This window comes from Aspergillus pseudoviridinutans (genome assembly GCF_018340605.1).
Source record: "Aspergillus pseudoviridinutans IFM 55266 DNA, scaffold_8, whole genome shotgun sequence".
Lineage (NCBI taxonomy): Eukaryota > Fungi > Ascomycota > Eurotiomycetes > Eurotiales > Aspergillaceae > Aspergillus > Aspergillus pseudoviridinutans.
In genome coordinates, this window is record NW_025091288.1 from 898,961 (window position 1) to 911,614 (window position 12,654).

Consider the following 12,654-nt stretch of genomic DNA (forward strand, 5'->3'; position numbering starts at 1 on the left):
GTAGTCTATTAGGTAGACGAATTGTTACATATATTAGACCTTATTTACTAGCAAAATTTTGTTCTTGACATTCGAGAAGTGAATCCGGGCTAATGACGTAGCGTTAGAAGATACGACGCTGCTATGACTATGGATAAGAGACCCTAGACTGGTGAGTACATCGTTCGGACGCCCTTCTGGCTAAGTGGTATTATATCTAGATACAGGCTGCTTCCACCTTACTTCTTGCTAAATGCTGTTCCCTACGGTATTCCAACCCCAAAGTGGTCCCACACAGTACGTAGATCCGACTTTAAGTAGACCAGTACAATCTTCCACAGCGCTTCCCATCAAGCTTGGATTCACCTGGCGGAACAGGTCACTGGTAATGCCGGTTGACGCACATATACTAGCACAGGTCTCACCCGCAGCTGTCACTGTATACCACTTACCACAAGCAAGTGTCGTCCCTGCTGCCAAAGTTGCGTTCGACGGAGGCGTCTTGGCCGTCCCAGTGTATCCTGTTCTGCCACCGGGAGCGACGATAACACCCGGGATAGGATCCGTGACGTTGTAGAATCCAGCCTGAGGAGTAAGACACAGTGTGCGTCCATGGATCCAGACAGTCGGCTGGAGGTTATCACAGAAATAATTGATCCATGCATTGTACACCCGAAGATTGTCTAAGCCGATCCCTGTGGCCGTTTCGATGGAATCGCAGGTGTCCTCGGGCTGCAAGATGTACAGCTTCTCGCACGTGAGCGGAATGCAGAGCTCTTGACTAGGTTTGACCTCAGTACAATTGTTTATGAGCCCGGGGTTCGCCGCCTGCAGAGCAGCGGAGGCGACGGAGTAAGTGCGTGCGATGCTATCGCATGTGTCGCCCTGCTTGGTGGTATACGTAACTTCTGTGAAGCACGGGACCGGCTCTTGCTCTACTGGCTGGTACTGCGGGCTTTTCTTATCCGTGGGGCCAGTTTCGCCAGCACAATGGCTGTATATGTATTTCAGACGCTGCTGGAAAAAGTCATCTTGCGCGTCCTGGTAGTAGGAATACGGCGACGCCTGCATGATTCGGTGCTTTTGCACGAAGCAATAAGAGCAAAGCTCCGGATGTGCCATCTCTTCAAACGAATCGACTTCAGTAAACGCATCGATGATATCTGGCAACAACACCTAGTCGTCAGCCACTCGTTCAGATGAGCATGCCACGCAGCCACGCAGCTGTATACCGCATCCCGGGCGCTAGATGGTTGCTTACCATTGCAATACTTTTTGGTGTTGTCGTCCTTCAAACAAGTCTCGTTGTATCCTGCCCAAATGGTTCCTCCTGCCCGGGCTGGAAATGTCACTCCAGCAGCGACGGTAAAATTCTGCCCTTGACAAGCAGCAGTAACTCCGTTGTAATAGCTTTCGAGGGAACGTCCACAGCCCGTGTCACACACTGCATCAGTCAGCTCCGCGTCATCGAGAGACCCGCGATACACTGGTTGCTGCCATCCTTGCAGAACGTCGTGACATTTGATAGTCTGTGTCATAGCTGTCTGACAGGTTGGGGTTAGGTCCTCCAAGTAGACACTTTCGGAGCCATATATCTGAAAGCCAGGAAATTCGCGCTCCCCAATCGTCTCATTCGCTGAGACGCGCACCCATGCAAGGATGGAGGAAAGAAACCCGTTACGATTATCAACAGCTCGTGTCACCAGCTCTCCGACAGGTGAGACCATTTCTACGATGGCTTTGGTGCACAGGTTGTAGATCCAGATGTCGTTACTTTGCTCGATATGAAATCCCCTTTGCTGGCAGTTCTCCGTTTTCAGGCAATCCTGGCTGTAATCTGAATACCAGCTATAAAGTCCAGCACCCAAGAGGTAAACACTCTCAGACTCGATAATTCGGACAGCCCACGCCATTGCGCAGATCTTAGAGTCGCTGGGACAGTCATCAAACGCTGGGTCGTCCGGAAACAGTCCTGTAGCGAATGGCCGGGGGGCCTTGGGAATCGGCTGGTAGTACGGAGATTCAGTTTGGACCATGCCCAGGAGCACATTTCTTGCTCGAGAAAGTTGGTATTGATACAGTACAGCATGCTCGGATGCGGTCCCATACAGCCATGTTGGGCCCTGGCTTTCGACCAGGACTCCTCGGGCAACATAGACATCTATCTGGTCTTGGGTCACTTTGTCGAGGTCGTGGTCGGCAACCCAAATCCATACATTCTCCATGTATGCGGATGATTTGGAGGTCAAATGCAAGAGCAGTGAAGCTGCCTTGCAATCGGCTTTGACGATCCCGGTGGACTTTGGGCAGTTCTCAGCCTGTAGCTGAGATCCGATCGCACCTCCAACACGGAAATGGGAATCTGTTTAAGAGTCAGAAAATAGACGAGCAATTGCACGGGATCATAGCGCCTTAGAAGACAAGACGCCCAACCGATCAGAGTGACCTACTTACCCCAAAGACCAGCAGAGCCCTGAGCGGACTCGTGCACATTCCACTGCATCAGAACCGCCCCCGCAGTATTTCCTGACACTGTGAATAGCATATCCTGAATCTCAACAACGCCAACATCCCCTGACTCCCCGACTTTGACAGCAACGTGAGGGTTGAGTTCGTCCTTAAACTTGCTTCCAGTTGCCATGATCTGAGCCCATGCCTGGCCGATGATACGGCTGCCAACTGGTACGTTCAGGGTATCCTTTATCACATACACTCCAAAGGGAAAGAAGACAATTGAGGACATGTTGGCGGCATTCTGAAGGATTGCATTCAGCACCGGGGCATCATCAGTGACCCCATCGCCCTTTGCTCCCAGGGCCTTCACATCCATGATCTGAGCTCTTCCAACGTCGTAGTATTTGGGACGACGACGAGTGAAGAAGTTGCGTTTCACGTATCCTGTGGCTGCCAGCAAAGGTTCGCCGCGGTTCATCACTGGAATCGCCTGTCCATTGACGAACTGGCTGACTCCAGACTCAGTGGAGAGCATGCCAAACCCCCAATTATCAATAAACACCTCATTACCGCCGGCCACAAGGGTCTTCGAAACCACATTATCCACGATGGCATTCTGAACATTGAAAAACCCTGTGTTTTGGACTAGCAGAGCCGTGGAATTCTCTGCATACAACGACGTGACAATGCCGGTGGGAGTGTTGGCAATCAGGGCGTCCGTCACGATCAATGAGCCCACGGGCTGGCCACTGCTCATGGGGCCACCGGCGCCACCTACAATGATTATACCAGTGCCGCATGACTCGATGATGATATCCTGCATCGTCCACGCCCAGTCCCAGTGGATCTGAAGCGCTGTCTTGCAGTTCACGAAGACGAGATGACTGGTGGTGAACTGCTGGTTGCCAAAGAACGCTCCAAAGTTGCCACCGACGAAGGTCAGATCGCTCAAGAAGCCCCCACTGCCATTCTCCATGTAGATCCCTTGCTGCGTTGAGTCGGTCAGAGCGTAGAACTCGATGTTCTCCAGGGAGGTGCCCTGCGCCACCTGCCAGTGGATACCACAGACGTAGGCATTGGGGTTGGTCAGGCGAATGTCAATCTTGAAATTCTTCACACTGCGGAGGAAGTTGTTCTGGTTGATATACCACTCCTCGGTGTCACTCACGTACACATCGGAGGTGATGACTCCAAGCCCGACGAAGCTCGCCGCTGCAAGAATGGTCGGCACCTGGATTGGATCACCCAGAAATTGCGTGTTGTAGTATTGGATAATGGAACTGCTGACCAAGTACGTTCCAGGAGGGAAGTAGACAACTGCCGGATAGATGGTGCTAGAACCACAGTTGGCACCGCAACGGCCGCCATCAGCGATAGCCTTGTTGATGGCCGCCGTGTCATCGGCCACACCATCTCCCTTGGCGCCATAGTCATTGACATTTCGCCAAATTTTGTAGCCTTCGGGTGCAAAAGGGCTCTTGCCACGTTGCTGCATCTCCACCATCCAGTACGTGGTTGCCTCTCGCTTGACTTTTTCGTGCTCATCTGCGGGGGATAAACTTTGGTTTTGGGCCGACGAGCTCCCTCGCTCTTCCCATCCAGCTACATAGCCGTCCAAACCATCTGGTTTCTGCAAGCGTTGCGGGGGGAAATTGGTATCGTTGGTCTTGAGTGCATACTTCTTCCGTATCGCAGCGGCTACCTGCTCGTGATCACCAGTGGCCTTGGCCGGAGGACTAGATTCAGCGACAATCCGTGCTGCCTCTCTCAGCTCGTCCGGGATGGAGTACGTGAAGTCGCCAGGAGCGGTGACATTCGTACCTGATCGCTTTGTGAAATTTACTGAAGGGGCGGTAACGTCGAGAGGCGGAGCCGGGGTTCGTGAGGTGCTTTCGGTGTGGGCAAACTCGTACTTGTTGAAGTGAACGTGTTCAAGGCGAAGCTTGTTGATAACTGACAGGGCCTCAAGAGCCTGCTCCACGGTTTGTCGGGCAACCTCGACGCTATCGCTTACGCTGACGGATGGCTTGGGGCCTTCAGAAGATGCTGGGGGTGATCCACGAGCATGGAGGTGGTGATGACCATGATGATAATGCGAGCCCGCGTTAGCGTCTGCTGAGGCGAGTGATGTCTGATACGCGAGTAGAATCCAAACAAGTATGCTCAGAAAACCCCCCAAAGGGATTCTTCTCGGTCTGCCTGCCATCCGAGTAGTGCTGCAAAGTCTGCGCCTTGCCTGTCTGTGCAGAGCTCAGTCTGGTCCAGGGGGGAGGATACATGTATTGATTTCTTCATTGCATCGTCCTATATCGGCTGTACACAAGGAAACAATCGGAATTTAATGGAGCTAAACGGGAACAAATCGCCGAATGTGACTCTGTTTGAACGGCCAGTACCCTTGTTGCATCTACGACCACATTATTGATTCCTTCCTGTCTGGGTCTCCGCTAAGCAAGGAATTTTCCAGCTGTACAGAACTATTTGCGCGATTAATTTCCTGTTTTTTCAACGCCTAGCGAGGTGCAAACCCGGGCCCATAGGAACGCTCATGCGACCATTGCAACCGAGGAGTGCCAAGTCCTGGACTAATTATTGCGCTCAATTGATTGATTGGGGAGTCTCAAGTTCTCAACCAGTGGCCCAGTGCCCAGGCAGGTACGGAGCTAGCGATAGGCGCCGTTGCTTGGCAATTCATACACATTGGTTGACCGGAAATTATCCCCTCTCACAACTCGGCTGGTCCGGCATGCGAGAATCTATGGCTTCATTTTGCCAAGCAAAAGAATCTGACGGTGCTTAAGTAGACAAATGCTAGATCTCCAGATTAGGAACTAATCTGTCTCGGCATCACCAGCTTAGTTCACTACTAGTGATTGACTTGTTGTTGCCTGTAGAAATCGACTACGCTGAGCTGGCTCGACCTGGTGAAGACTCCTCGATGGTTTGGTCTACCTCGATATCAGCCCACTGCTGCCGGGATCATTACTCCACTTATCTCCCTTTACCTCTGTCGGGTGAGACATCTTTCAATAGCGTCAACTACTTCGGCGGAGATGAAGTAGCCAGGGTCTTCGGAAGAGACGGAAAATACGATCGATGCAACACCGACTAAAGGGGCTTCTTGCTATTACCCATGCACTCACGGTCTGACAATGGAAAACAATATCGGAGCCTCTTCGCGGCTTCCGCGCATGTGTAGTGAAAATATGGCCTACTTTACCCGACTGTGGATCTCATTCTTGAGAAAAGGGGAGTTAAAGTCACCTTCTGTCTCATCGTTTGATTTGTTTTCCTGTGTTATTGTTGTCAATGCGTCCTTATCATGTATACAAGGTTGTTGCTGTTGCTGGTGGCCTTTTGGGGCGCCTTTCCTGCTGTTGCGCAGGACTGTAGCGCTTCCAAGCCATGTGCCACAGGATGCTGTTCTAAGTACAATATAAAACCCCCCCATCTAGCATGGAAAATGCGAGGATTAGCGAGAGTCTGTTGAGCTGACCTCGGATTGATCAATATGGCAGATCTGGATACTGCGGAGTTGGCGACGAATACTGTGTGCGTATAAGCTCAGGAACTTTCCGGGAATCATCCTGCAGAGCCAACTAGCTACAGCATACTGACTATGGCATAGGGAGCAGATTGTGTTGCCAACTGCGATTTCAAACCCTCTTGTGATCAAAACAATCCTTGTGCCGGCAACGCCTGTTGCTCTAAGGCTGGATTCTGTGGCTTAGGTCCCGATTGTAAGACGCTCAAAAGTCCTTTTCATCGAACCGTCATTTGCTGATCAGCGGAAGACTGTGCACCTGAGAACTGTGTTGCTGGCTGCGAGGCAAAATCTTACTGTGACCCCGGCGGCTATGGCGAATACGCTGAACATTCCAAGTGCCCGCTGAATGTGTGCTGTAGCAAATGGGGTTACTGTGGCATCACCAAGGAGTTCTGTGGCGACAAAAAGGTCAAACGGCCGTCAGCCAGTTACAATGGATTTACGACGCTCAAGCGCATTGTGGGCTATTACGAAGGGTGGTCCCGAAAGCGTTCATGCCATACCTTCTTTCCTGAGCAAATACCCCTAGGGATATATACGGTGGAGTTGGCCCTCTCTTCTATTTTTCATGAGCTCGCTACATAGGAATATTCGCTGATTATACCGAACAGCATTTGAACTACGCATTCGGTACCATCGATCCAGCTACCTTTGAGGTCAAGTTGGCATCTCGCGAGGAGGAATCTCTCATCAAAAGGCTCGCCCGGTTGAAACAACAAGATCCGGACCTGAAAGTGTTTATCGCTCTTGGTGGCTGGTCGTATAACGATCCAGGGCCAACACGCACAACATTTAGTGATCTTGCTGCATCGGATGATGCGCAGAAAAAATTCTTCAAGTCACTAATCTCCTTTCTTTCCACCTACAACTTGGACGGCGTGGATCTGGATTGGGAGTATCCGGGCCCGGATGATAGCGTCGAACGCGGAGGCCGCGAGCAGGATTTTAAAAACTTTCCGAAGTTCCTTCGCCAGCTGAAACAAGTTCTCAAAAGCTCCGGTGGTCGAGATGGTTTGACTATTACGTTGCCTGCTTCGTACTGGTTCCTACAACATTTCGACATCGTCGAACTGGAGAAGCATGTTGATTTCTTCAATATTATGACATATGATCTTCACGGGGCCTGGGACAAAGGGAATAAGTGGCTGGGTAACTTTCTTAATGCCCATACCAATCTTACCGAGATTCAAGATGCCATGGATCTCCTCTGGCGAAATAATATCCCAAGCAAGAAAGTTGTCATGGGCACCGCCTTCTATGGTAGAGCCTTTACTGCTACCTCAACTGCATGCTTGGAGCCGGGCTGCACTTTTGAATCAGCTGCAAACATGGGCATCTGCAGTCGGGAGAACGGTATCTTGCTAAACAGTGAGATCATGGACATCATTGACGAGAAGCAATTGACACCGAAGCTGTACAAGGATGCAGCGGTAAAGGTTATTCACTGGGAGAATCAGTGGGTGGCTTATGACGACGAAGAAACGCTAGAGTTAAAGGCACAGTTTGCCTTGGGGCAGGACCTCGGCGGCCTCATGGTGTGGGCAGTCAGCCATGACATGCCCAATGGGCGCTTTTCGAACTCCTTCTATCAGCGCACCGTGAATCGGCACGGGATGACGTCGAAAAGAAGGAGCAACAGCAGCGAATATATTCAGGTCAAGAAGACAATCGACCAGTGCAAATGGACCAACTGCGGCCAGATGTGCCCAACCGGCTATCAAGCCGTGCTTCGCACCGACAAGAACCGCCATAACAAGGAGGAGCTCATGCTCGACACAACTGCATGCGATGGCAACTTACACACTCTATGCTGTCCTGAAGCATCGATGCCGACTTGCGGCTGGTACACGCATTCAAACAGCCGCTGTGACTACACCTGCCCAGAGGGCATGGTAGAGGTGGGTAGCACCCAGGGCGGCTGCCACAAGGGCTATCAAGCAGCTTGCTGCACTGTCAAGGCGACAAACAGTATGGATGCGTGGAATAGCTGCGTCTGGGCTGGGGAGTCGGACAAATGCCAGGCAAGCTGTCCCATTCTCCAGAAGTTTCCCCAGGTGTTTTCCGCCTCCGGCAGCGGCGCCGTCAGGTGCAATAAGAATGAAGCCCGTGGCTACTGCTGCTTCGATGACGAAGATAATAAATGGACAGACGGTGAGTGGCATAAGTTTGACGGGCTTTTTGTCCAAAACACAGACAAGCCCGACCGATGCTCGTCGGACTGCCCTAGCGACATGTACCGCCTCGCAATGCAGAATGAGGGGGTTTGCAAGAACAAACCAGGTGCTATGTCCTGGTGCGCATACAATGGTCGCTACGATACGGAATGGCAAGAGCGTCAAAATGTGACAGATTTGAAAAGCGCTCTGAATCAATACTTCCAGAGTCCAACTTGCCCTAACGATCAGTCCGGAGGCCTGTCAACACGAGCTGAGACCAGCAACGCCAAAGCGCGCGAGCAGACGCAGAAGGTACTCCTCGCCATTCTAAGTGCAGCTTATTACAATAGCGACTTGATCACCAGCTATATAAGTTGGTGGAACGATGCGGTCAAGGACAACTATCCGAATCTGCAGTTTCCCGGCTTCAAAAGTGAGCTAGAAGCCCAAACCGAGAATATATACGAGGACTCGCTTGATGAGCTAGCGGATGATATCCTGTGTTATCCTGAAAGCTACAATGACCTGGCCAACTCCAGGCCTATCCTCGGCTGTAATTTAGTCGATGAATGCACTGATGGGGAGAGCGATTGCTCCAATGAAGAATGGGACGAGAAGTGCAATGAGTTTCCTTCCTTGGAAAAGCGAGGACCTTCGCGATCATACTGCTTTCTCTACAATAACCAAATTGGCGGCTCAGGTCAAACAACCATCAGATCTTCTGAATACGACTCGATCAATGAAGTGCCCGCTCGCAGCGATATTCGACTGCGTGGAGTTGTCTATCGCAATCGTGCGGACTGCGCCAACAGTGACTTGAGGGTCGTCTACATCGCTCAGGATTCCTACAACGGCCGACGGATGCATGGTAAGTGACTAATCATAATACTTCTTCCCGTCTAAATGGATCTTCTGTCTGACCGACATTTCATCTGCTTAGTTGAGCATATCCCGGAATTGTTTACCGAGGGCCTATTCCTGTCCGATATCAGCTATGGTCGACTGGACGGGAATACGCCGAATGCGTTTACTCCTGTTCCTGCTGGTTTTGTGGCCGATGCCTGGATGAACCGACCAAACGTAAATGCCGCGATTTGGGGGCCGCCCATTGGGGGACGTGACACGAGCACTCCGTCGGAAAGGATCTTCGAAGCCTACGGTAGTACAGACAATGTAGACTGCTTCTTTCTTCTGGACCATTACTTGAACTTCATGAAACACAGAGTAAGTTGTTCCCATGACATACTCTTTGAAGCCTTTGGTTAACTGGTGTGACCAGGTTTGGAACTGGCGTCGTTGGAATCGTGGGCCATTGGCCGACAGTTCCATGCAACGACATATCACAAACATGGCAGACCCTGATCAAGCACTCAGTCGACTTCGAAGCGTGATCTCCGTCTTTCGCTATTTGGATGCCGAAGAAGTACGCCGTTGTCTAGTATTCCAATATCATGACATTGTCAATGAACGCTGGACGTGCAACCGGGCGTGGAACGCGGCCAATCCCACGCAAACATTCGACATCCGCCCTATTTCACGGATGTGGATGCTGAATCACATTGCCGGGATGATTCGCACATCGACCGACTTCATGAATCGCTGGCTAGACGCAATGGAAACACACTGGCAGGGGGTTACTGGGCCGCTCGCAGTTCGTGTACAGCAGGATATCCAACGTCTGCGAGCTCAGGTGCGAAACGGAGCCATCAATATCCGATTAGATGGATTTTGATCCGATGGTATTTGACATGTAAATCCCGCAATGGAAGTTTGATTGAGGTATTTAATATTCGCCTATTCTTTAGAATGCCATGCACCACTATCTATGCCAAATCTGCCATGATGCCCTTCGCCATAAGATATCCTCTCTTAGGCCGTTAGACAGACTGTCATGGAATCTTCCGCATTGTTGGATAGCGGATGTCGGAAAGCTGTAATTTGAAGCTTTAAGCCCGGCAAATACTACTGGGACCTTTTCGAGCGTCTCCCGTAGCCTAATTCGCCATACCACCTCCGTATGTTTTGGTTAGAGAGCGGGTCCCAATCTTCCCATAATACCATGGATGATTTTACAGCTCTTACCATCTAGGCAATTAGGGCGTGTGTGGTGAACAGGAAGCGCTTTAATATAAATATGGGTTCGCCTTCTTTGCAAAAATTTGTAACTAATTTCTGTCCGCAGTCCTATAAGGAACAACTTGCAGCGTACATTCTTGCGCGACCCGCGTGGAACGGTGGAACACATGCAAAAACAGACGGGTGTATTCGTTGTGTACCTCTCTACATCCGTGCGTGGCAATTTAGAGAATAGACGTCATATAATGGAGCAGAAGGGGGTAGCAAAAACCCACCAAATGTCAGCCAATCAGAGCCAAGGCTCTAGTGGTTAGGGTATGTATATATGCTCCGTCTCTCCCCGCCCTGTCCCTCTCCAACTCGAGATTCCTCAAAACTCCTACCCTTGTCACCATCGTAATTGCACCCACCGTGACCACACAGATGCAGCAAAGCTGGCTCGAGGCCCGAAACAATCATACCTATGAAAATGGACATCGTTACTATGGCTTCAAGGCCGAATTCCCTTTTCCCGATGATAAGGACGCCCAAGCGAGCCATAGCGCACTCGATTACGTCTGGCGCATGATGCTAGATGATAAGCTTTTCGTCGCGCCGCTTCCGACTCCATTGAAGAGAAACCACAAGGTTCTTGACTTTGCTACACGGAGTGGTGCCTGGGCTAATCTATTTCGGAGCGAGCATCACGCGGCTCGCCTCACCGCTATGGATCCTACCTACATGCAGCGGACTGACTGGACCTGGATTGTGCACCATGATCTAGAAGTGGACTGGCCATTCTCAGCTAAGCAGGCGTTTCATCTCATCCATGCGCAGTCCCTGGGTGGGCTGCTTGCAGACTGGGAGGGGTTCTACCAGAATGCCTACAGGCATCTTGTCCCTGGTGGATGGTTGGAAGTAAAGGAACATGATATTCGGCTTTGCTCTGATGATGGCGATAGCAGTGTTCCAGACGCAGTACGACAATGGCAGGAGCTGTTGGAGGAAGCGGCAGAAAAGTTCGGGAAGAGGATTAATGTTGCCGGAAAGCAGCGGGAGTGGATGGAGCGTGCTGGGTTTGCGGAGGTAAAGGAGCAGGTATTCAAGGTAAGCTCACGATTTCTTGTTCCCTCGCCCCGAGTAAGACACGTACTGAGCCTTGTAGGTTCCACTGGGTGAATGGACCGAGGACCCCAAATGGAAGAGAATTGGAGGGACTTACTCCTACCAGCTGCTGAAAAGTCTAGAGGTGTATTCTATGCGACTATTCACTCGTACATTAGCCTGGTCGAAGGAGGATACAGACAAGCTCCTCGCCCGTGTTCGTGAAGAACTGCAGCAGGAGAACCTTCGTCTCTATTCTTATTTCCATGTGATTACCGGACAGAAACCTGGCAATGCGAAAAGAACGGCGCATTAGCGAAACGATACCCAGGGACAGGGTAAAAATTTCCACCGACCTACTTTCGTTAAGGTTCGCACCTCATTGGCCTTTCCAACTATAAGCATCCTTAGGATCGCATCAAAGCTGGTGGTGGCCCGAGTGTCTCGTGTTTTGACCTTTAGTCCTTGTGGCTGCCAGCTTCAGAACTTCTTAGATGTCCATGTAAGCTTAGTATTGGGCGAAATGGTACTGTCTTGTGCTGTACTCTTCGACCTTAGACAGTCTACAAGGGCATGTGTCGTCGTTGTATCTTTTAATAGTCAGCGCAGATCTGCTGGGCTATGAGCCTCTCCTCAGCTGCATTATCTGCTTTCGCATCTTTCCATAGATACTACAGACTGCTCCTGCCGCCAAAAATTAGACCGTGGTCGAGTACCCCAAGTTAGACTGACGCTTCACCATGCTCAAACTGCTCTCCCGAAATGTCACACTCCCCAGTATAGACTATATCCGACAGCGCCACCAGATGTTATGTACTACGTGAAGGGCTGGCTTGACAATGAAATATATGTCACCCGCACTCCTGTAATCGGTATCAGGACAAACACTGGTACCACCCAATGTGGAAATACTACTACAGCGACCACTCTTAGGTGCAGTGGTGTAGCTCTGTCTACTAGACTAATACTATATATTTTTGCAGACTAGCAGTTTTCTCGACTTCTCTAATGCCCCGAAGCCATCATCAATAACATGTATGTAATAAGAATATCACAAGCTATTCCCTTGCCATGGTCGGGCTAAATCAGGGAGCCCTTCTTGAAGCATCAAATTATGACGGATAACCGCTGCAAAGACGAGGAGCATCCTTCAAGCACGGAGTGGGCTTTCTACAAATATGAAGCAGTGGTTCGGACATTTCTTGTGTCTATAAGCCTCAAGTGATGCTCAATCTCTTATGGCTCAAGCTTCCGCATTGCTCAAGGCAACAGTAATGAATATTCATACAGGGAAAGGTGTTCCTCATATAGATAAAGGAATAATTCTTCCGCTATTCTCTATTCCAGACGCTGTCTAAT

The 12,654-nt window shown here is 50.6% G+C and overlaps 3 protein-coding genes across 3 annotated transcripts; 2 read left to right on the forward strand and 1 right to left on the reverse strand.

The window, feature by feature from the left end:
* Positions 1-228: 228 nt before the first annotated feature.
* Asppvi_010421 (uncharacterized protein) lies at positions 229-4,639 on the reverse strand (the record flags this gene model as incomplete). Its single annotated transcript, XM_043306266.1, has 3 exons — positions 229-1,142; positions 1,241-2,341; positions 2,434-4,639. The coding sequence occupies 3 exons, from the start codon at positions 4,637-4,639 to the stop codon at positions 229-231; spliced, it is 4,221 nt and encodes a 1,406-aa protein (XP_043162201.1).
* Positions 4,640-6,413: 1,774 nt separating this feature from the next.
* On the forward strand, positions 6,414-9,868 carry Asppvi_010422 (glycoside hydrolase family 18 protein; the record flags this gene model as incomplete). Its single annotated transcript, XM_043306267.1, has 4 exons — positions 6,414-6,470; positions 6,592-9,004; positions 9,077-9,360; positions 9,416-9,868. 4 exons carry the CDS (start codon positions 6,414-6,416, stop codon positions 9,866-9,868), a joined length of 3,207 nt encoding a protein of 1,068 aa, XP_043162202.1.
* A 767-nt stretch (positions 9,869-10,635) lies between these two features.
* Asppvi_010423 (uncharacterized protein) lies at positions 10,636-11,611 on the forward strand (the record flags this gene model as incomplete). Its single annotated transcript, XM_043306268.1, has 2 exons — positions 10,636-11,298; positions 11,357-11,611. The coding sequence occupies 2 exons, from the start codon at positions 10,636-10,638 to the stop codon at positions 11,609-11,611; spliced, it is 918 nt and encodes a 305-aa protein (XP_043162203.1).
* Positions 11,612-12,654: the final 1,043 nt, after the last annotated feature.